The sequence below is a fragment of the Callorhinchus milii genome, unplaced genomic scaffold (assembly GCF_018977255.1).
Source record: "Callorhinchus milii isolate IMCB2004 unplaced genomic scaffold, IMCB_Cmil_1.0 Scaffold16, whole genome shotgun sequence".
NCBI lineage: Eukaryota > Metazoa > Chordata > Chondrichthyes > Chimaeriformes > Callorhinchidae > Callorhinchus > Callorhinchus milii.
In genome coordinates, this window is record NW_024704757.1 from 16,591,813 (window position 1) to 16,617,086 (window position 25,274).

Sequence of the window (25,274 nt, forward strand, 5' to 3'; positions counted from 1 at the left end):
ATGTGAATGAATTCTGGTCAGACTAGTTACTGATGCAAGTCTGATACTACTACAATCTGGTATACGTTGCAAACAATTAAGTTGATACACTAAATTATTATATATTAATAAAGGCTAGTATTTTAAACCTGTCCTTGAAATGCATTAAATAATGAATGAGCTGAACAAGACTAGGCACCGTTGATTACCTAAGATTTGGGTCCTAGAATAAACATCTGTCTGGATATCTTCCTTTATCAATGGTTCTGTGAAATTCTACAATAAATAAAATGTACAGGAAGTTGTAATTCATTTCTCAGTAGGTATGAATTCCTAGAATTTTTTCACCCTATTTCAGTCATCTGTCTTGCTTAGACGTTGTGATCAAAGTAGTCCAGCTGGCGCCAGGATAAATTACCTTTTTGATCTTAGCATACCTGTACCTGTACTGCATTTATTGGAACAGTATTAGTTTGTCTGTAAGTGGTGTTAAAACGTTAAACTTTGTGATAAAGATGGACAATTGTATTGCGCTAAAGTACCATATAATAATAATCTTGCACTTGATATAGCGCTTTCCACGTCTACTAGACCTCTTAAAGTGCTTCACAGAATAGACTGTAAAGTGAATTGACTGTATATTTGTGGGCAAAATATTTACTGTACAGTGGAAACCTGAAGGTGATGTGCCTGCCAATATTCATTTTGTAATACAATTTCATATGATAATACTGATAGAATGTATTTTGGAGATTGCCAGATGTCTGTAGGCTTAATGGAATGTCTTCTAAATTGAAATACACACCCCTTCCCATGATAAAATTACGTTTTTGTTGTTATAACACATTGATTAACTATTTAGTTAGCTGATTATTTTAAGTTACAATTGTGTTCCAAAATATTATTTCAACAGATTTGGTTAAAATTATTTTTCTTTTTAGCAGCTTCACTATTGTTTCTATGGCAGCATATGTGTATCGCTTGCAATCAAAGGTCGCAGTGCCTAGTCATAATCTTTGTATAATTAGATTTGCCAAGTGGTTTTAAATTGGAAATGTTCATTTGTATTTGGATTGTGATTCGGAGGTGCCTTTGCTGGTGAGGCTATTCTTTCCTGCATCACAGAAAATGTCATATATTGCCAGCTGAACTTCAAAATATGATACAGTTCTATATACCATTGCTTTAAAAATGAAAAATAAGACGATTTGTATCTTGTGACTCATCATCCGCACTGTGGACATCAGTCATCTGTTCTATCTTTTAGTGAATGCCTTGGATTATTGCTTCAAACTGTTAACAGCAGTTCTTCACAACACTTGGTCTATGATAAACACAGAACGAGGCAAATCAGCTCATTCCTGTATGTGCCACTGTGAACTTTTTTTNATCGTCTTCTTCATCCATTCTGTTAGACAAAAACTTCAGAGCCTTCTTCTCACTCTTTACTGAAGGTTCTCAAAGCATTATCAGAAAAAGATCATTCCAATTAAATGATGAGTTGTTTTTATATAAAAGAGTAGTTTTTCATTATATTTCACAGCAAAAATAGCAGTGAAATTAGTTTCAACGAGTGCAGTGGTGGCCAAACTTTTTGGTCGGCCTACAAAACAAATTTTCTTGGTGGAATATTTCTTGATTTATGTCATAAATTGAGAAATATTCAAGCAAGAAAAAACTGAAAACAAAACTTTGATTTAAAACAGACTCACCTAAACTAGTGCGAATGTCCGATGGGCTACTTCTTGATGGCCCCGTGGGCCATGGGTTGGCCACCACTGTTCTAGTGCGTGGCTACCAACTAACTGTCACAGTGAATCATGGCAAGGAGGGAAAAATACCAGGCAAATATTTTCTATATCCTGTTTTGACACATTTACATTCCAGAGAATATTCAGCTAAGGAATGTAATTGCTAATATATTATGAATGTAGAACTTTCTTTAACATGAGTGCTATGTGTATGTGTACTCTGGATTGAGTTGCAGACTGTAATTTAATCAGTGTGTTGACATAAAGCCCGAGATTGAATTATAGCTCTTAAATTCCTCCAAAGCTTCCTCCACAGCCTGTTTTATAGAGTACTGTACTTGCTAATTATTTTAAATTGCAAAAATGCAGACTTCTGTTGCTCAGAGGACTGTTAACAGCAATTGAAAACAATTCAGTAATGATTGTGAAAAGTAATAATGGAACCTGGTGTATATGAATTGTAAATGTTACGTGGTTTACAGGAAGGTTTGATGAAGGTTGTCTTTTTACATCAGCTTACTAAGTGCACTGATGTAATTTGTCCTTAAGCATGTATGTTGCAGCCTTGTTGGTACGAAACGATTTTCCCATAGTTACAGATGGGATCTTGAAGGTTCAGTGCTATTAAGCTGTGATTATTCTGTTACTTTTCATCCACAAAATATAGCCAAGTCAATTTACAGTATATTTTGTGAAGCATTTTGAGACGTCTCCAAGACGTGACAAGTCGCTACATCAAATGCAAGTATTATTATTACTTCTAAGGCTTTTTCATATCAACATTTTTCCATTGCTGCAAAGTGATTTAGTGCAACCAGTGCTTATATAATGAGAGGTTTTGTTTCTTTTGTAAGGAGGCTATGAAAGTCTCATTTTAATATAGATATTTTCATTGATAATGAACACAAAACTTTATTGTATTAAACTTTTATTTAAGGGTTTACGTTGTGAGTCACTGTCATAAAGACCCTAGTGTAATTGAGCAATACACCATTGATGGGACTCAGTGTAGCATTGGTGCTTGTGTCTTCCTCTGATGAATGCAGTTTAATTGCTATGTGTCCATATAAAGAGCATAATGTAGTATCTGTTATGGCCTACAACATTTGTAAATAGCATTTTGATGTCTAGGATTTTGTTGTGACAGAGCAGTTATGCTGTATTCCTTATACAGAAGATTACTGTATTGCTCCTTTCTTTCTTTGTCAAACAAATTGTCTAATCTAATATTTGAACATAGCGTGTAGAGAAGTTGGGGTTGGTCCACCTTGGAGACTCGAGAATAATCCTATTATTCAGGAAGATAGTTTGTTTTAATATTAAAGCAGATTTAGATGAGGGTTAGCTTGATGTCTGATGAATTGACAATTCACATGGAAAACGTGTTGTTTGCCGAGTATAGTAATTGCCATAGTTCCAGTTGAACACACATTGAAGGAAACTTTGTTTAAAATCAAATCAAGATTCCCTCTTGAAAGAAAAATATTTTCTCTACCGTTTATTTTTTAGTATAAAGAAAATCAGCTGTGTTGAAGCAAGGAGATGATGCTCTCTATTTGGCAAAGAAGCAGTTTCTCATCGAGCTTTGTGTGAGATTGTTTATCCATTCTAGAAGTGGAGCTGTGTTGCTCTGCAGAATTTGGCTCTCTGATTATAAATATTGGAATCTGGGTAGCTCAAAGGTAAATTTTGTGTTTTTTGTAACTCCTCAGATCACCAGAGAAATGTAAATTGAATACTGAAACTCTTATTGTCTTGTGTAGATTTAACCTTGATTCAAAGTGGAGTTGTATGGAGTATTTCTAGAGTTGTATAAAAGCTTTACTTTATACTAATGTTTTAGTACTACCTGCTCATTCAAAAGGGATTAATATTTGGTAGTACAGTAATGTTGTAATTAATATTGGAATGCATTTGGATATGTTGAAATAATTGCAAGGACGCTCTATCAGAATACTTCAACGTCAATTTTTTTTGGAGGGGGGCGGGGGTGGCCTTTTTGTCGAGTGTCCGTACGTCACTTCTCAGGCCAGACCTGAAGGATAGGGTCCTTGCAAAAGTTAGTGTTCACCCCAACCCACAAATACCAATACAAGTGAACAGTTAGGATGATGCTCCTTCTGTCTTCCAAACAATACCTTCAAGGTACTCTTTTAACAGTGAAGCTGTTGTACATGTTTTTCCAAAGAAGTATTACAATAGATGGAAACACTGAAAGGAATTTGTGAAATGTCTGTTAATGACTGTCTGCAGCTGTTCTAGAATCGTAGAAAAATATACATCTCCACAAAGGTGACAGTAGAAGTTGGATTTACATATTTTCCCATGTAATAATACAGCCAATGCACTGGAGAATATTCCTTGGAGACATATAAAATTGTCTTTTTTACGTTTCATAAACTCAGGAATCAGGCGAACATTTTTTGTTTTTAAAAGTAGTATGTGGTTATTCTGTGAACACACATATTTCTGCTCCCTTGTGACTTAAGGATTCCTAGAAATGGGATAAACTATGTCTTGGTAATTTATTCATCAATTAAATCACTTTTTGCGTGACTTTTAAATATTGATGTGATAGTTGGGATCATTTGTCATAGACCAGTCCCATGTCTCTTGTCATCCCAATAACATCCAAACGTTTTGACATCATCCAGTGTTTTAAGCAGCTTCAAAACTTTTTTCATGCTCATCGATTCCTGTGGATTCCTTCATCTACTTATAAGAACCTATGTCTCATCGCAGCAACGAAATTAATTCTGATATTAATGAGTTACAATCACCCTCTGGGAGCTTTTTTTTAAAATAAAAGGCATATTTGTAGTTATTATTTAATAGGTAGGTAGGGTGAAAAGGAATCCAAATTCTTTGCAGAGGAGAAAAATTGGTAGGGGCTTAGCTTTTAATACTTGGATGTTTTCTGGGCTCTCTTTACTATTCTTATACTAATTTTCTTTGTAACAATTTAGTTATTGACTTAGCAATTCTCTGAATTTTGATAAGTACACTGTAAATATAGCTGTTTAGTGACATCTAGTGGTTTTGCAGAACTGTTTTTAAATTGATTTCATTGTGCAGACAGAAATTGTTAGAATGCATTCTTTTCATTAAATTTTGCATTTAAAGAGATCTGTTAAGTGATGGGTGGAATTTCTTTCAAATGTTAAACACTTGCTGTCTTAAAATTTCAAGTATATAGACTGCTAATACTTGAATGTTACCAGTGGGCTTTCTATGGAGCCATACCCGAGTGTGAATCAGATCTTCCAGTGAGGAGAGTAATTGGAAGGAAAGAAATTGCTAAATTAAATTTCATATTTTTCTCTTGCAGTTTTGTGCGCAAAAAATCTGGCTAAGAAAGATTTCTTCAGTAAGTATTAATCTATGTTTTGTTTAATTCTGTTTCTGAATTATATGCCGCTGCTAAAGAAATGTAGTGTGTTTATATTAGAGTATAAATACAAAGCCACTTAGGATGTTGACCACTCAAGCTGCCTCTTGAGTTGAAGCATGAAAATATGTAACTATAATCTTTTGTCTTGCACAGGATTACCTGACCCTTTCGCCAAAATTATTGTAGATGGTTCAGGACAGTGTCACTCAACAGACACTGTGAAAAATACACTTGATCCAAAATGGAACCAACACTATGATCTGTGAGTGCAATTAAACCTTCACTAGGATTTTGTATTTGGAGTGCATTGTTTTTCTCTGGAGTTTAATTGTGCTTAAAGCAAATCAGGTGACATTTTGTTCAGCTTCAGGTACACTCCTGACAATCACACTTTTGAAATTGATGATAGTTGAGTTTCAGTTGAGATTTTGTGATCAGATTCCAAAATAACAAAGCACAGTGTAAATCAGTTGATTTTTATGGGCAGTGTATTTCATCGTCAAAAATAGCATCAAAATAAATTAAATACATCCTGGGAAGTTTAGCAAGTGAAGTAAATTTAGTGTGTATGAGTGTAGTTTAGTTTTTGACTGAAAATTATGGACTGAAGCTTTTAAATTTCAAAGTTTTTTTTCTCCTGATTTTCTTTGAATAATCTTTTTCAGATACATTGGAAAGTCAGATTCAATTACTATAAGTATATGGAATCACAAGAAAATCCATAAAAAACAGGGAGCTGGCTTCCTGGGCTGTGTTCGGCTGCTATCAAATGCCATCAGTAGGCTAAAGGACACTGGCTGTACGTATTATAATAATAATAATAATAATATTGTATTTAACTTGGGAAAGTAAAGCTTTGTTAAATGTAAAACTTCTCAATTGGTGTTTCTGAGTTTGTTATAAAGCTTTGTTATACTCCGAATTGCATTGGATACGTTTCATCTGTTTTAGACTGTCTGCTGAGTTCAATAATTCTTGGTAGTGGAGGAACAGAAATTAAAAAACTAGCCATTTGGTTTTTAAATCTTGGGTGATCATTGCACTATTGTAAAATTTTTAATATTATGAATTAGCCATCCACGTTCGTGATTCAGAACAGGTAAGGAAGGATAAGTCAAGATTTCCTGCTGACTCTATTCTAGAAATAATGCCAAAGAGGTCTTGCAGTATAAAGGGATTAAAGACAGTTGTGTAATGTATATCATTGTAATTAGTATAAAGTTCACCCTAATAATATGTTGTATTTAGACACTTCAGGTGACTTATTTTACATTTCTTTTGTCAGACCAGCGGTTAGATCTATGCAAACTGAATCCCACTGACAGTGATACAATACGAGGACAAATAGTAGGTAAGATCTTTAATTTCACACATTATTCTACGTACTTAGTGTACTTTATTGCAAAGTAAAATTGAACTTATGCATAAATATAATTATTCTGTAAAGATGAATAATGTCAATTTTTCCCATTTTATGTAAATGTACTTTAGAACGAGCCAAGGAGTAAGGATATGGAAATTTAGATTTATGAAGAATGTGTGCAACATTTCACATGCAGTAGAACCTGAGTTCTATGGTTGGTTCACGACTCAGACAGTGGAAATAAATTTAAATAAACACATGATTTAAAGAGGCCGGAAAGAGAAAAAAGCAAATACAGAAGAGGCTGGGAGGGAGAAGTGGTAGAATTTGGATAAATAGCTTTACAAATGTAAGTGCATAATGGCTATTCTCAAAAGGATTGCATTTGCAGGGCTGCCAGCAAGAGCAACCCACACACTTTCCCTGAATGTTATTCTTGACCATTGGAAAGTCTGTTACATGTAGGTGTGTCACATGAACTGAAAGAGATTGCCTCATCCTCAGCACTAACAGACAGTTTCCAAGTGGTAGTTGTAGGATGCTCAAGAGAAGAGAAAAGCTGATTATCATCCTTGTTCGTGTCATCCTCACCAACCAAAAGCGTATTATTGCCATGCCTCGTAAGGAGCCATGCTTTTAACTGTTTTTCTACTGATGTGATAATTTACATTCACACAGTTACCAAATGTAAACTTTTTTTACCATGTTGAACTTACTTTGTAACATAAAAAGTTACTGTATTCTTCACCTGGTTCTTAACATGTAGTAAGCTGAAATTCTTCGACCTAACTTTAAATTGAAGTACTTCATTATAGTTCTTAATTTAAAAAAAATGTATTTTATACAAAAGCAGTTTTAGAAGTAGAGAATGGACAGCTTTACACAGCTTTAACCATTTTGATACTGAATTTGTTTTACTGGCTTCTAGATCCTTACAAGCCTTCCGTCGCATAGTCTAAGCAAAGATTAGAATTCTATAGTTTTGTAATGCCAACTATAGTGGAGAACTTTTTTTTCCCCCAGTAAGTTTACAAACTCGAGACCGAATAGGAACTGGTGGTCCTGTTGTTGACTGCAGAGGACTACTGGACAATGACCTACCTGAGGGGTGAGTGGAGACTATTTTGTTTTGATTCCTTTTTATAGTGGACATGAAGTGGACTGTTAATTGCTGAATAAAAAATGTATTGCTCCCATTGGTTTCATATTTTCCTGTATTTTTTGTTCTACTGATTACTTGCCTGTATATATTTGAGTAAGAACTTCCCAAGAAAAAAATTTAAACCAATGCACTATTTTGGGGGGGTGGGAGGGTGGATATGTGAAAAAAATGTTTCTCTCTCTGGATATAAAACGTTATATAATTTTATATTAGGCCACTGTTTGAGGATACGGGACCTGGAAGGCCAGTTAGCTGTTTTATGGAGGACACCGTACCGTTTACAGATATAACGGGTGCTGCTGGGGGAGGAAACTGCCAATTAATAGAATCTCCAAATCATGAACAGAGATTGCAGTCGCAGCGAATCCGAAATTACGGCGTCAGAGTTCACATGCACCAACCACAGAGCCGGCCTCAGGGTCATCAGTCACCAGTGCTGCCGGAGGGATATGGTGAGATCCAAGAATGAGCCTTCGTAACTGCTCTCTGTCTTGCCAATCGCTAATGTATAATTACACAGAAATAAGATGGTATGCTAACTTTATATTCATACAGCAAAATGTACAGAATTCTAATCTAGTTGGTCGATTTATATAATTTCTGGATTTTTACAGACAAGATTGCCTTTGTTTTTTTTATGCTCCTCATTACTCCTGCATCAATGCAAATTGTTGTAAATAGATTTGTAAGTAGATGATTATCAAACGCTGATAACAAAAAGTCCTGCAAGTACAGTAAACCAGCAATAAATTATTTGCATAACAGTTTTTTCACAAAATAAAATGTCCTTGAGACTCCCTTGAAGGAAAATAGTTACCTGGTGTGAAGGATCTCACTGGCATCGTTAACCATAGGGGAGACAATTAACATAACCAACTGCAAAACAACTACACAAGCAGTTTTAAGATCGACTTGGTTGCTGTAGAAATAGGACTTCAATATCAACAGTGCACATGCAGTTGCTGGGGAGGAGCAGAGGAGTTTGCTTTGGAGAACCATTTCAGAAAATAGTTGTCTAATATAAATAAGTATGCTTGAAATGATTGTTGTGGTTTCTACATCAAATGCTTCAGTCTAACTTGACCCATACTCCAACAACAACTTGCATTTATAAATTTCTGATATTGCAGCTTACATATGGGTATAGGTGGGATTGTGTCCTTGCATTTCCATGTCTTGTACTCGACCCGAACATGTTTTCTTCATGTACCATATTCTATTACCACAGCAGAAATAAGTGAGTACCTCTAAATAATTTGCTGTTTGTTTTCAGAGCAGCGAACGACTGTACAGGGGCAAATTTATTTTCTGCACACACAGACTGGGGTCAGCACCTGGCATGATCCTCGAATTCCAAGGTAAATTAATGGACTTGAGCAACGTTCACAATAAGTTTTTGCTGCATAGGTTTATTTCTGTGTTCTAATTTTATTTACTGTGAATTGTTTGCGCAGAGATCTTACAAATTTTAACTATGAGGAGCTGGGTCCTTTGCCTCCCGGGTGGGAAATTCGCAGCACGGTGTCGGGAAGAATATATTTTGTGGATCACAACAATCGAACAACACAGTTTACAGACCCTAGACTGCACCATATAATGAAGTAAGCTTAATGAAGGATAACTTAGTTATTGAGAAGGCAACTTTATTCAGGATTTACCTATAGATTCAACCATGGACGTAATTTCTTGAATTATTCCTGTACATTATTTTCTCCCATGCCCAAGTATTTGTGGTAACCCTTCTCGCCATGCTTCTGAGATCAATGAAACTTTTTTTATGCTTTGGACTCTACTGGGTTGGCCTTCCTTCCATAGTACTTTTGGTTTCTGTGTCGGTTAACAAGACCATTTTCTTGTTGGGACATCCTCCTGGTATGAAAGACGCTATACAAATATAATTTGTTGCTGTTGCCTGTTTACCTAATGTTAACTCCAGTGTCTTGTTTTGGTGGTCAATTCAAACCGATGTGTGCAAGGCACTTGAACCAGATATTATACAGTGGAAAAGTCAACTAGATTAATGTTCCAGGCCAAGGCATAGTCAAATCTACCCTGATTAACCTGAAAGATTCTGTCTCTAATTAGTACCCAAATGTTTGAGATGCACGATTAGGGCTAATCATGAAACAAAGTAATGGCCATTTTAAATTTTGCTTGATTCATAAATAGAATATTATGGAATTACTCACTAGTAGTAGACTTAAAAGTACTCTAATTTATAACCTAATATTAACAATGTCTTACAGCAATCCAACTCAATTAAAGGAATCAAACCAGCCACTGCAAGTGCAAGCAGACGTACCTGTGGACGAGAATGAGGGAGAGTGGTCTGTGCCACGGTGCGAGCGAGATCTTGTACAGAAACTGAAAGTCTTGCGGCATGAGCTTGCATTGCAACAGCCACAAGCAGGGCATTGTCGTATTGAGGTCTCCAGAGATGAAATCTTTGAGGTAACATTGAAGTGTGTGAGCGATGAGAGAGCAGAGTTGAGCAAAACTTGGTTTGTGCTAATAATTGAAGCATTTCATCAAATACGCAGAAAAAAAAGCAAAATGTTTGTAAAATTACTATAGGCTATTTGCAGAAATCTAACCCGCATTTTGTATTTTGTTCAGGAATCATACCGACAAGTAATGAAAATGAGACCAAAAGACTTGAAGAAGCGATTGATGGTTAAGTTTAGAGGTGAAGAAGGTTTGGATTATGGTGGAGTAGCCAGGTGAGACTTCTGTACATTGTTAGACTACTTTAAACTACTGAATGCCATGATGGGATTTCATCCATAGAAAACAGAGTCACACCATTTTATAGTATATCATGTGAAGCACTTTGCAGTGTCTTGACGATGTGACAAAGTGCTGTCAGATGCAAGCATTAGAATTATTATACTGTATATTTTTGTGTGATTGAAATGTACCTGACCTTTTTTCCACTGCCAGGTAGTGTTCTATCTCACAAGTTGTGGGCTATAAATGACGGCAGAGATACTTGATTATGACCCTATGAATGGAAGTTCAATCCACCATTTCCAGTGCTTTCAAGCTGCTAGCAAATAGTTAATGGAATATTTTCAATGTGAATATTTATATCCAACTATGCAATTTAAATCCAAGACAAATTAAATTTAGTAAATCTCAATTTTTCTTTTGAAACAAACTTTAATATTATTGTGGAAAAATACTCAATCTCCTTCAGTGGCCAAGTACACAGAACTGCAGAATTCAGAAAATTGAGTTTTAAATTCTTTCCACCTTTTTTATTAAAGTTTAGAAATAAATTATTCTATTTCTTATTTGTTGACCGCATTTCAAAGTCACAAATTCATACCAGATTGCTGACTACTTATTGATTTGTTGATTTATATATGTTTATTTGTTTTGCAGGGAGTGGTTATATTTGCTGTGTCATGAAATGTTGAATCCTTATTATGGACTATTTCAGTATTCAACAGATAATATCTACACACTGCAGATCAATCCAGATTCCGCGATTAACCCTGTGAGTATTTGGGGTCGCAGTGAAAGCTAAAGACTGTTTTTGTAGTCTGAGAACATTTATGGGCTTGATTGGCCAAATAGCATTTTCTCATTCTCTGCTTTAATATGTTAGTGCTCTCAACTGTTCCCTTGGGCAAGTACAGCAAAGCAGCTACTTTCATATTGAACAATCCTGCTTGTGAAGTTCATTTATTCCTCTATGTTCAGACCTACAGATTTAAATCATTCTTTCTACTGTTGGTGCATGGCTACTTTGAATAATTTACAGGCAGTTGCTCATTTTTAAATGAGTCTTTTGTAGTCTGCAATTTCACTTGGTTTGTTGTACCAGATTAATTTAATGTTTAGTTCTGATATTGCATGCCTTGACATTGTACATAATTCATGAAGACTAAATAAAATGATTAATTAACAAGGTATGAATGTATGCAAACGTTGTACTAAATAGAATATATCCCTCTTATATGTGTATGTATGCCCACATGTAGTGTAGGCCTAATATTGTCCACATCTCTGGAGCTATGTTTTGTCTTGTAAGTCACAGGATGGCAGCATTTAACAATTTTTGTCAAACAAGCAAATTTTCTTTTACAGGAACACTTATCTTACTTTCATTTTGTGGGTCGGATAATGGGATTGGCTGTGTTCCACGGACATTACATTAATGGGGGCTTCACACTACCATTTTACAAACAGCTGTTGGGTAAACCTATCCAGCTATCAGACTTGGAATCTGTGGACCCAGAATTGCACAAGAGCCTGATTTGGATCCTGTGAGTAATTTACTGGTGTTGCATCAATGTGAAATTAGCCTCTTTTCCCAAACTTTCTCATTTCCTTGATTCTGAAGCAGAGCAAGCTAGAAATCTAATGCCAACCTCCACCTATGGCCTGTTTGAACCAACCGTGTAAATCTTTTAGGTGAATCTTGGGAGGGTTTAGCATATAATTATGTAAACATGTGAATCAATTTGAGCTTATTTTCAAGTTTTATGATGACATATTGCAAACTTAACTTGCAATAAATTTAAACCATTTGTTTTGCATACATTGAAAGCAGTCATTATGTCTTTTTCTTGACTGTGCAATAAATTCAATGTAATTTTGAAAATTTTGATTTATTGTTTCAAAAGAATGTATATTGTTCTGTTGTAATTAATGAAGAAACTGTTATGAACTCCATTGCTTATGTTTCCTCTATCCATTCTAGTGAAAACGACATCACACCTGTACTGGACCATACTTTTTGTGTTGAGCATAACTGTTTTGGTCGGATTATTCAACAAGAGCTGAAACCAAATGGCAGAAATGTACCTGTAACAGAGGAGAATAAGCGAGAGTATGTCAGGTAAGGATCTTGTATTTCTGTTGCTTTCAGTATTTTTTAAAGTAATCTATATGGTAAAATCATGAAATGTGAAATGCCAATTGGATCAAACTGATTAGCAATTGTAATAGATGTGAGTAATTGAATCAATTACAAATAATATACATCTTTGTACTGATGCAGTTTTTTCCTTTTGTTACAATAATAATCCTTACATTTGATATAGCGCCTTATCATGTCGTCAAAGTGCTTCACAGAATGTACTGTTGAATGAATTGACCGTATATTTTGGTGGGCGAAACTCAGCAGCCAATTGCACACAGCAGTTGACTGCCTTACAAATAAAGGATAATGGAGTGCCAATGATTTTAAATTAGGGGGAATGTATGTTCATTATCTGAAAGAGCAATATACTCCCTTAGACTTTGTTCTCAATAAGCAGCTTATAATACATTTTGGGAAAGTATTGTTATTACCTCTGAAATCATGTACACAGTTGGTTGGTAGAGCACTTGTTATCCGTTTTAATTAAAAACCACATCACAGATCCAGGAGATGGGGGAATTATTATAGTGTTGGCCTCTGGGCGGGATAAAAAACTCTCCTATGTAAATACAGTATTTTATGCTTTATAAAGAAAATCAATTGTGACAAAACTTGCGCTGCTTTTGAGATTATCATGTCTTGCTTCACTTGGGATGTTGTTGAAAGGGCACCATATTCAAATATACATGTTCTATTTAGAATGCAATGTGCAGTTCCCATAAATTTTAATCTACTGCACATTATGTTGTACCTAATTTGGCATTTTTCATAGCGGTCCATTTATACCCCCCCCCCATCCAGACCTATTTACAGCTATATAATTGATTAATTTATTGCAAATTATTGAGATTATGTAGGTGATTTCATTAATCCATCTTGCATTGTTTTGTGTTCAGGCTGTATGTGAACTGGCGGTTTATGAGAGGAATTGAGGCTCAGTTTCTGGCTCTGCAAAAGGGTTTTAATGAGCTTATTCCACAACATCTACTTAAACCCTTTGATCAGAAGGAGATTGAGGTAACAGACATGTTCACACTTAAGACTAAACATGGATTTAGATAGTGGAAGGTAGAACCTTTAGTATTTCCTAACCACTCACTTTTTTGTGAAAAGGCAAAAGTGATTTAAATAAAACATTGTTATTGTGGTGGTTTGTAGTTTTGAAATGTTTTTGACAGCTAACAGTGAAGTTATTTGATTACAATTCCTAAGAACTAACCATGAAACATACTGTTTTTTTTATTAATCATAGCAGTAGGAATAAATGTTGATAACGGTTCAATTATTCTAATTTGATTGGAATTTAAATAAACCCTCTCCCTCAAGGACACTAATTTTGTGCAGAAGTTATGTTCCCACGTAAATTTAACCGAATAAATGGATTGCTGTTGGGTTTATTATCCAACACATCACTTGAGGAGGTTAAACTGCTTGTGTGGTCTCGTTCATCAACTTTAAATGTGGATTAAAATCAATCATTATTAGATTATTACTGATGGCACTTTTTTATACACGGCCCCAGTTTGTTCCATTTCAGATCCCAAACACTTTTGTACACATTGGTATTTTTCTTCCTGTAGATAGAAACCCTGTTTAAACTTGGAACTGACTTGACTCCTTTTTCCCTTGTGACACTTGTGTGTACCTTGTCCCTTTATCTGATACTGAAGAGTGCAGATATCAGTGTGGCTGTCATTTGAAAGTGTTGCTGCTCTTATTTTTCAAAAGTTTGAAAGATTATCTCCCTTGTTTTTTTTGTTATTTTAAATAACTTAAACCTGTTTAAGCAAAGTTGATAGAAGTTGAATTTTTTCAAGATTGGTGGTGTCAGTTCACGTTGACAGCAATGATGGCTAACTTTTAATGTAGGCATCTTTAATCCACAAATACAGGTTTTCTCCTTCCTTTTATATTGGTGTGTCTTTTTGCAATAGTCATAACATTTACAATTACAATTATTTTGAAAATAATCATTTATTCATCACTTTCTGAAGCAAATTTTACCATTTGTTTGGCTAAAAGCTTTAAAAAAATCACTTTAGATTTCACAAGATAAAATTGCATGCAGTAAAATAGCTATTATATGATTTGTTTTAAACATTGCTCTGGCACTTGTTTAAACTGCCATGAATTTGAAACAATCAGTTTCTTAATGGTCCTTTGTCATCTTGTCCAGTTCAGAATATAAATGATTGCTTTAGCCCAATATAGTGTAGTATCATCGACAGTTTGCCATTGAGTACTTCAGCAGAATTGCTTATATTCTTCTGTCATTAAGACATGGAAGAGGCACTTAATATTTCTCGACACCTAGTTTTAAAAGTTAAATCTGAATGTAATGTGATAATGTCACTATACACTCAAGTGGAGCAGACTGTAGTCATTGTGTGAAGGATGTACTGGGGACACCAGAGCTTCTGCTTACCAAACTTATGCATCTACATTTTCCTTCTCCAGCTGATTATTGGCGGTTTGGGGAAGATTGACATAAATGACTGGAAAGCTAACACACGGCTGAAGCATTGTGTGTCTGACACCAATATTGTGAAGTGGTTCTGGCAAGCAGTGGAGTCGTTCGATGAGGAGAGGAGAGCACGACTTCTTCAGTTTGTGACCGGTTCTTCCCGGGTACCTCTACAGGGATTCAAGGCATTACAAGGTGGCTATAAACTGCATCTAAACTAGACTACTGAACTGGACTAATACAGTTATAAAGAACAACAATTAAGATATACATGTGCATTTATCTGGGCATGGACTGGATAATATAAACATGGATTTGACTACATTACATTATTAAAAGTTTTTCAGTCAAGTCCTGGGAACCTGCCACTAGAGGTGCCCATCGAGCTATACAAATGGTCTCTACAAATCTTTAGTGGTAAAATGCTGGTAACTGAATTCATCTTTTCAGTTTTTATTCCCATTTGCTTTGATTATGTGGGGTTTTCTGGTGTTCATTGTTGAACTTTAAAAATCAGATTTACATGAAGTAAAAATTAATATTGCTCAATTGACTGATTCCACATTTATGATTCCAAATGTACATTGTCCTGAGATGGCTTCCTGTGGTTTATTTCCGTGCTCATTATAAAAACTAGAATGTTCTGTTTGTAGTTTTGACAGTGACTGTTGTGTTGTGTGGGTTTAACTAGATTGTGTATTTGCAAGGTTCTACAGGTGCTGCAGGCCCAAGACTTTTCACCATTCACCTGATTGATGCCAACACAGACAACCTTCCCAAAGCACATACCTGGTGAGTTTCTCCCTTACAGAAATGCTGAAAATCAAATGCCTAAAGCCGCACTTTATACAGAAAACTGTGCAAGGAGTTGACAACCACTCTTGAAATATTTTCAGTAGTTTCTTGGGTATCACTGGATGCCAGGAGGCCTTCTGTACCTGCATGCTATGCACAGCAAGTCATCCCTACAGGAGTGTCACATAGGTCAGATCCTGTTGTATATACCTGTAGATATAGTCAATAACTTTTTTTTGCATGGGCTTAGTTTGCTTAATTATTCCCTTTTTTGTTTCAGCTTTAACCGTATAGACATTCCTCCTTATGAGTCCTATGAGAAGCTTTATGAGAAGCTATTAACAGCAGTTGAGGAGACTTGTGGGTTTGCAGTGGAGTGAAGGAAATGGATTTTTGCTTTCAAACTGTTGAGAAGAACACTACAGAGGGAAAGCCCTTTTGCTTTCTTGTTGAGCAGCAAACTGTGTGACCAAGCAGAACTCTCACGATATGCTGGCATACCATGGGTTTGGTGACTCGCAAGTGATGCAACAATGATGGAGTCAAAAGCAGGAAGAAGATTGGGATTGAAAGGAGAAGCTGCAGCAGACCAGGAAGCTCGCAGTCCTGAGCAGATACTGCGTCTGTAAGACAGAACAAATGGACCTGTTTTAGTTGTATTATATATTTTAAGTTGCGTGCTTAAAACTTTATTTCAAAGACTTACTTTGCACAGTGAAAGTTGACCGATCCTTGCACATTTTCTCCTCTCCTGTTTCCTGTATTCTATCCCCTCCCCTTAAATAAGTGGTCCCATAAAGACTTTTTCATTCTCACAAAAGTGGAAACTGTCATTTAGAAATTACTGGGTGCTGAAGAAAAATTAGCTCTGTTTATAGCTACAGTATCCCTTTTTTAGCACAAGCAGTCAATATGCTTGCTAGAGTGTTTTAACCAAGTCAAATTATAATTTTTAATCTATTTTGTTAAAAGAATTATATTTCTCATCAATGTGCTAACAAACTGTTTTAAAAAAAAAATCACAACTATTTAAAAAAGTACTAAACATTTTTTCTCTAAGGAGAGGAATCCTTTGAGGACTACAGCAGCTTTTTGGCTCTAAAATCAAAAATGTATTGCATTAAAAATGTTAGATTATTCAAAGACATTTTAAACTAAGAAATTGTCAAGTTCTGTGTATTCTTGAAATTCCATTTCATCATAATCCTCATCAGAATATCAGTTTTGCGGATCTTGTATGAAAGTAAAGAGCTATTTATATTGAAGGCTGAAAGTATCTTTCAATACTCAAAGGATGAATAAAGAGATGTTATCCTCAGAGGAGTTAAAGTAAGAAAAATCTAATTGGTACTGTTTTCTAGCCAAGTGTGTGCATTGTTTGTGAAGATGATCTGCCTTTACACCTGACAGCCTGATTTTATGTTAAGGTACAAAAGAGGGGGTTGAACATCGGCAGCTTTGTTGAGTTACTGTAAAAGCAAGTCTGAAATTGGTTATGTCTGTAAACTTGACTTAGCCAGTGGGGTGATTGATGCTGGTACCAGTGAATTAGGCATTTAACCTGATCTTAAATTCTAAAATCTTTGCACCCTGGAACACTTGTAGGAATGTTCTGAACGAATGGCTGCACCTTTTACAAATGCTGCAAGTTTTGTCCTGTTTCCTTTGTTTCTGGTATAAATACATGTGTATTTTGAAAGAGATTATATTCAAAATGTTTTTTTCCTATCATTATGATCTTTAAATAGACACATTTCTGAAGCTGATGGGGTTGGTGGTAGTGGGGGGAAGGAACCATCATTTCCTCCAGTGATCTTGTACTTTTCCTCTTTAAAGAAACGATCTGATCTCCCTTTTGTTGGACAATATCCAAAGCGTTTCAAGAATTGACCCGAGTCCTAAATCAAGCCAGGTTGATGACGACTGATTTATGTGGTTATAGTAGATATTTGTTTCCAGACATTTTAAAGCTGCCTGAAATGTGGACCTCTAACACGTTTGTTTTCATTCGACCACTGTTTGGTTTTGAAATGCAAGGATCATAATCATGGAAAAGTTAAATCTATACACTAGTGCCCTTTTTTTAGACTAATCTTCTCTGAAAACATTGTGGTCTTTGTTTTTAATTCAAATGTGGTTTTAAAAACACAAGATTTTTATAGTCACAGTTTTTCTAATATAATTCTGGAGTAAACTGAATGTCTGATTGTTGTCCAAAATATTAACTTTGAATTCAGTGAGACCATTCTAAAGGAGTGTTGTGCAAATTCAGAAGAAATGAGAATTGTACAGCGTCTCTTTACAGATCCAGAGTTCACATTTTACAATTTAAAATCAAGCTGCCATGTATTGATTTATTTCCCTGGATCTAAACTTCAGGTCTACTTGTTAAAGCATTATGGAAATGGTGCAGTATCAGGTAATGCTCACATCAGCTGTGTGGAAAGAGTTTGCAGAGCATTTACCATCATAATCGTGCACAGAGTTGGTAGAAGGGTTTTAATAATCTCAGATTGCGAAACCATCTATGGCTGCAGTTGGTACAGGAAACTAAGATACTGTGCTATTCTAAAGTTCATATATTTTAAATATGTGTTCTTCCTCTTGCATTAATCAGAATAGATCAACTGAAACAAGATTGGTAAACCCTTAACCGAATTTTAAGTTGGATAAACAATGCATTGTTTGATTGGGCTATTGAATCGCATAAAGTTTCTTATTTTTCTGGCTGCAGAAATTGGTCTGTGATCCCAAATTTGAAAGCTACTAAAGTTACTATGTTACTATGTTGGTTGAAATAAAATGGCCATCCAGTGGTAGATGTAAACTTGCTGTTAAGTTTTTAAGAAATATTATCAGTTCCTCAAAAACCCAGACTCAAAACATTTCTTGACAAGACTTTTCTTTTGAGTATTGTGAATTTGGAGTGGTCTGATTCAAAAGCGATTCTGTGGAGTTACAGGGCGTTTTATTGTATTGTATCACAAATCTTGAAAGCACATGTGAAGTCTACATAGTCTTCCTTTCTGATACTCACTGCAACATCCTTGTCTGCTAATCTATGGTTCAGGCTGGTCAAAGGTCTAGCTTTCTTCTTGAGCTTCCCTCGTCAAATGTAATGTTGCATGTGCTGTACAGAAGTGAAATGACACACTGTTTACAGAAAAGGTTAGTTGCACATACTAAACATTTTATTTAGCAGCACCATAGTTTTAAAACCATGGTTTTGCTTATATAGGCCACAGAATTGTGTTCCTTTGGACTATTTTCTTGGGGCAAGGGGGTCTTGCAAACCACTACATACAATCTGTGCCTTTCAACTAGGGAAGTTGTCTTGCCCTTCTAAATGGATCTATTGTGTTTTGTAAACCCTGTAATTATATGGATTCTCTTCCCTTCGCCTGACAGATCAAAGATGTTTAAGATTAACATAAAATGTGTTAAGTATAACAAATCCATTTTGTCTTAACAAAGAACATACCTTTTTCAAGAATTACAGGATTAATGAGATGTTTGAACTTTTTTGACTACACCATAACACATTTAATATTAGCAAGTTTCCTCACAAGTGTGGCCTTGCAGGGTTAAAGGGAATGCAAGGGAGTATAATTCCTGATTGTAACCAATCATTATTTTAGTGTAATCCATTTACAGAAGCTACATTGGTGATGGGAAAACTTGAACGTTTGTCTGGCCTCATGGCACTTTAAAGCAGAAAACTAACTTAGTTACCCTTGGGCTCCTAAGTACTCAAATGTGAATTATAACTGCAGTACCTCAAGTTAACAGTCAGATCAGTTTTATTTTGTATCTATGTTTGCATTTGCACAATACAGTTACGAAAAAGGCCAGTATTTCCAATTTCCACAACTAAGTTGAAAGAAATCAGATGCAGGGGGAGAGGGGTGATGGGCAAACACTTTTCTTTAAGTCTTTTTCTTGGGCTCACAGATCGTGTTTGGTACATCTGGAACGAAATTACAGTCTATAGAAATATAAAAGGCGGTAGGAGCATTTGGGACTTTATACAGTTGTACACTCCTTTTTTACTTCTGGGGGAAAAGAGGTTCAGTGTTCTGTAGGGGATAGAGGTCCTGATTTAGGAGTTTTGGAAAGGATGCATTTGGTTAATCTGTTGGTCATTTGCACGTTATCTTGCTGAATGATAGATTTTGAGGGACAAGTCAGAATGCTCAATTCTAATTAATTACTGATGCAAATCAAGCAAACTGACGAGATAGAAAACGAATGTTTGCAAGGCATCGCTGAAAGGAATTACCAATCTTTTTCTCAAAACTCCCAACAGAAAAGCATAACCTGTGAATATATGTTAAAGACAATTTAACCGTTTAGGAATTGGATTGAAAAAGAACCAACATTACCTGATCTGTGGTGCTTGCTACCAGATTTTCCTCTGTTGCAATAGAAAACAAACTTGCAGAGTGAATTTGTTCAATTTTCACAATTTAATTGTATTTATTTCGAGAGAGGTCTTTGCTGTGATGGTGCTACTTGTACTAGAGTTTAGTTTGAGAATGGCAAGGGGCATTTGTCTACAATTAGTCTGCTATAAATTCGCAGAATGTTTACTTGACAATAAATGCTGTAGGCTCCTCACACGTGTTCCTTCACAACAATGCTGTTGGGAATAACACTTGTTTATGGCGTCCTATTTTATGAGCTTTACCAAATAACCACTCTTTCCATTGTTTCCAGGTAAGAGGGTGGTGGGCTGTACTACAATACCATTGTGATTAGTTTTCTGCAGAATTAGTTCATGCATAATAACCTATTTCAAGCAAAAAATAGTAAAAAGAAACATCACACAGCAGAACTGTAGACTGCCCAATTCTATTTATTTTTGTAATACATTTCTGTACTATTTTCAACAATTAGTTTTACAATTCTGACCCCCTTTTGCAAATATTCATTGGTAGCTCTTAACTTGAATATAAACTGTTTGACTAAAGTTCTCCCCTCCTACTGTCCTGCTGAAGTCCAGGTCACTGGTTTCATTTGGTACTTTGCTCAAGTGACATTATTTACCTGTGAGCTTTGAGAATGATTGCCAGCAGGCTATTCAGCCACAAGGTGGAAGCAGCACACAACCACGATCTTTCCTGAACAGCAAGGATTCCTGGCAGTGATCAGGACTATGGCTATTTATGCTCCAAATAAATAGCCACATTTGAAATGGATTGCTCCCCAAAAATGTTTGCATCAATACTGCCTAATAGTAAAAAAATAGGTCCTGTTGGTTGCATTTGTCCCTTTCACTAAATGGCCTGGTGTACGAATTCTGCCGTGGATCTTTGTCAACTTACGATCTGCATGTAAGAATAGGTTAAAACCTAAATTTGTAAATGATTGTAACAATAGGAAAGGTTTTGTGGTTTCCACTGGATTTGGATACTGTTTCTTCAACAAAATTATGCCACAAAGTGAGTAAAGTGGAGAACAGGAGAAATAACTCACAAATTTAGTTCAGATTTCAAGAAATGCATTGCAAAATAAAATGTGACAACCTATAGATATTTCCACACATTAAAGCTGATGCATCACAACAGTCTACTTTTTTAAAACAAAATGTTTTTATTCCTTCAGCCTTCTTGCCTTCCCAAACTGCCCAGCATCTCAGCCAAGAACAGACCAAACAGGCTGGAAATGTGACTGGTGGTTTAATTATTGGCTATTTGAGCTGATAGCCACTGGGTTTCATGGAAGCATTAGTGTCGATTGATCATTGGTTTAAAGGTAGCTTTAACCCTTGCATTTGTCAGTAAAAATATAGTGATATTGCAAAATCAATGTGTCACTTTACCGGTGTAGGATTGGGAAAAATGACTGCAAAATTCTAGGGCTAATAGATATAGAATGTGTACAGAAAACATTTTTTGAAATATATATGTGTGTGTGTACGTGTATATATACAGTAGCTGCACTTATCACACTTAACACATTACCCCAGAGTTCTGTAATAGCGCCTGACCCCAGTCTATTGCGATGGCAAGGGTGCTGCAATAAACAGTCATAGTCATAGAAGGTGCATCATTATCATCATCTGTCCCCATTTCACTTTTGTACTGTTTGTGCTAATTTTCATCATGCTTTCTTGTCTTGTATATATACTGTACTTATCTTTATCATCCACTGTGCACCTGTAGAACCTTTCCTATTGAATACAAGGTTCTTTTCTGACCATCTTGTAAGCTTTTCTTAAACTTTTTTTGTGTGTATCATTAACCTCTGAGGTGAAAATGTTCAAAGTTGCTGTCCAGCCTTGACATGCACTCTTGACTTCTACATAAGAGATTTGTCCTCCCCACCAACCCCCCCACACCCCTGAAATGAACGTCTATTTTTTTGCAAATTAAATTGTTTTAAACATATTTATTAACTAGTAACAAATAATTTTGAGGAAAATTTTTAGGCTTTTTTTCTGCCTTTTTCAGTGTTGCTGCTAAAGTCTTTTTACCCATTTTAGCACCAATTTTGTTAACCATGTACAAAATCTTTGTGTTAACTGTGAATCGAGGTATTTTTAATTATTGATGGTATTGAATGAGGTATGGACTGAATTGGATGGTTGGTGATTGAGCAGAATGTTGGCCACAAGAGGTCTGATTCATTTTTGTTATATATGCAATAAAATTCAAACTTTAAATATCTGCACTGTTTCCAATTAATGGATTTTATTCTCGATACAAATACAATTCCTAAGCCAATTACTTATAATAATAATAATCCTTGATATTGCACCTTATCACATCGTTGAGACATCTCAAAGTGCTTCACAGAATATATTGTAAAGTGGATTTATTGTGTGTTTTGTGGGTGAAATACGGCAGCCAACTGCACACAGAGTTTCCCACAAACAGTCCACTTGATGCCTAGATATTTTATTTCAGTAATTAAACAGGAAGACTGTTACAAATCTGAGTGGATTTTTTGGGACGCTGCAATGATGCCATGACCCGCCTTTTACATGAGAGTCTTCTGTTTTCTGCTCAACATTTTAAAGGAATTGGACTGTTAAAGGATTATTAACACATTACCCCAGAGTTTTGTAATAGCGCCTGACCCCAGTCTATCGCGATAGCAAGGGTGCTGCAATAAACAGATTCCTACCTCTGGAGTTGAAATGAGGTTAGTACAGTGAATGTGTAGAATGTAATGCTGTTCGAAAAAAATGTAGGTTTGACGCATCAAATAACCTTTATCCATTCATGTAATGTTACCTGTACTCAACTATTTGAGTTTAAACTATAATTATGATTTGCATTGGCTGGTGTAAAGTACAGTACACTTCCTCCAATCTACATACTGCAAACTGGCCCAACAGGTGCCAGCCGGCCGCAACCTATCCAGCGTATGATTTTTTTTCCCTGACCCACAAACCGTTTCCCACTTCACTATTTTAGCTCCTCAGCGGCTCCATGAAGCAGTGTGGAGAGTGACAGAAAGATACCTCCCACCCCGTCACATATGGCTTTGTCTCGAGCCTAGAGTTTGCGATTCTAAAATTACAGAACTATGAGCCTCAGTAGGAAACAATGTAGATATGGAAAATAGAGGATTTCAGTGTAAGTGGGATGTGGATTACTTGTTTATTGAAAGTATTGGAAGACCCCGTGTCTTGTTTGCAAGTCATATCTGAAGTTCAGAGTTAATTTTGCAATGATGGATTAATCTGTTTGGGTTATGTTGAGTATTCTCTCTAGGGGTCTCCATATGCTGAGTTGATATCTTGTGTTTGGACTTTAGTTGCATTAAAAAAAATTGATGCATAGATTTCCATTTGAGATTATCATTATTAAGTAACACAGTCACACAATTTAAAACGCAGGATTTCTGTATGATTCTTTTATGTTTCTGGAAGGGAAAAACAAAAATATTGCTTATGCCGCCCGCGTACGTTTCTCAAATGTGGCATCTGACCCTTGACCCCAAAAGGTTGGACCACCCTGATATATTGCATTGTGAACGCCAAAGAAGGATATTGCACCAACTCTCCACTAATTATGGTACCTCTCTCATTCAAAATAGCTTCCATTATTAAACCAGAAAGGCTCATCTTTGCAGAGTCAAATGAAGCTGAGAGACAGTCAATTCATGTAGAAGTGATTACCTCTTTAAAGGTGTATTAATTGTGGTTCTCCACTGACTTATGCACAAGACAGAGATGTTGAAAGTTGTTGCAAACCTGCTGATTACTGATTTTTTAAATATAAATACTTGAAAGATTAACTTTCCCAACAGTCTGTTTTTCCTACCATCTAATTTCACTGAGATCCAGTCTCCATTATCAATTACTGCATTAAATTTTTAAAAATCTTGCTATCAAACCACTCAACTGAAAATAATCTGCATGGTTCAAGATCTATATAATAGCAACAGCAGGTTTTTGAAGAGAGAAAACGTAATTAAATGATAATAGTGGCACCTGTTTTGAGAATGGCAGCTGTGGTTTTAATGAATTGGTGATGATGTTAACAATCGGCCATGATTTAAGATAGAAAACCCAGCACCAACAATCAATTTATCCTGGGGGATAGTTAACAATTGCTGAATAATAAATCAAACTCATTTAAGAAGGTCAAACATGCTGGAAATGTGCAGCAAGTCGATCCGCAGGAGGATCAACTGACTATTTGAGGATGACATTTACAACATAAGAGAACCGATCAGTTGGGTTCTTCAGGTTTTTTAACAATTACTTGTGTACTCCCTCAGGGCAGAAATCTTGTCCATTTCATTAAAGTACACAAAGGTGGAGTTATTGGTTGCCTTCTCTGGGCGTTTCCTTGTTTACTATTCTCTAAAGGTGTTTGTGTTTTAATAGATATCAAAGAGTAATTATACAAGAGGCACCAATGAAATGGATGTCCCAAGATGTGATTGTAACTTATTTTTCACCGCTTTTTGAGGGGGCGCGGGTGGGATCGCAGTAATCTAAAGAAAAATTCTCCAGTACTGAAGTGCAACCAACATGCTTTGAGTTTTGAGATATTTGAGTTCAAGCCCCTCCATGTTAGCCCTGGAGCTCATGATCTCTTGGTGACACTCCAGTGCTTTGCTGGGGGAACGCTGTATTGTTGGAAATGCCATTCTTCACATGAGAGAAACTGAAGTCGCTTTCAGGTGGTGTTAAACATCCCATGGCACTATTTCAAAAGAGAAGTTCCCCCCCCACCACCCCCCACAAAGAACTCCGCAGTATATTTTTGTGAAGCACTTTGGGACATTTCAGCACCCTGGCACATCCTCCTGACATGAAAGGGGCTATACAAATGTAATTTGTTGTTGTTATCCTCTTGACATGAAAGGAGCTATACCAAATGTAAGGATTATTGTTAATATTATCATACTTTACCCTTATCTGAATCCCCACAAAAATAAATTTAGTCACTCAATCCACAACTGTTTGTGGGACATTGTTGTGGGCAATTGGCTGCTGTGGGTCACCCACAAAAAATACACCGTCAATCAATTCACTTTA

General features: G+C 35.9%; 1 protein-coding gene across 1 annotated transcript in view; it reads left to right on the forward strand.

Moving 5' to 3' along the window:
- Positions 1 to 19,267, forward strand: part of smurf1 (SMAD specific E3 ubiquitin protein ligase 1) — a 35,571-nt gene extending 16,304 nt beyond the window's left edge. Inside the window, exons 2-18 of the mRNA XM_042341076.1 lie at positions 5,059 to 5,097; positions 5,275 to 5,383; positions 5,787 to 5,920; positions 6,407 to 6,472; positions 7,508 to 7,592; positions 7,860 to 8,098; positions 8,920 to 9,004; positions 9,101 to 9,247; positions 9,893 to 10,097; positions 10,263 to 10,366; positions 11,031 to 11,145; positions 11,739 to 11,917; positions 12,355 to 12,492; positions 13,413 to 13,533; positions 14,974 to 15,175; positions 15,688 to 15,772; positions 16,056 to 19,267. Coding sequence (XP_042197010.1) covers positions 5,059 to 5,097; positions 5,275 to 5,383; positions 5,787 to 5,920; positions 6,407 to 6,472; positions 7,508 to 7,592; positions 7,860 to 8,098; positions 8,920 to 9,004; positions 9,101 to 9,247; positions 9,893 to 10,097; positions 10,263 to 10,366; positions 11,031 to 11,145; positions 11,739 to 11,917; positions 12,355 to 12,492; positions 13,413 to 13,533; positions 14,974 to 15,175; positions 15,688 to 15,772; positions 16,056 to 16,155 — 2,153 coding nt within the window. The 3' untranslated portion in view covers positions 16,156 to 19,267. The remainder of the gene's footprint in view (positions 1 to 5,058; positions 5,098 to 5,274; positions 5,384 to 5,786; positions 5,921 to 6,406; positions 6,473 to 7,507; positions 7,593 to 7,859; positions 8,099 to 8,919; positions 9,005 to 9,100; positions 9,248 to 9,892; positions 10,098 to 10,262; positions 10,367 to 11,030; positions 11,146 to 11,738; positions 11,918 to 12,354; positions 12,493 to 13,412; positions 13,534 to 14,973; positions 15,176 to 15,687; positions 15,773 to 16,055) is intronic.
- The last annotated feature ends 6,007 nt before the right edge of the window (positions 19,268 to 25,274 follow it).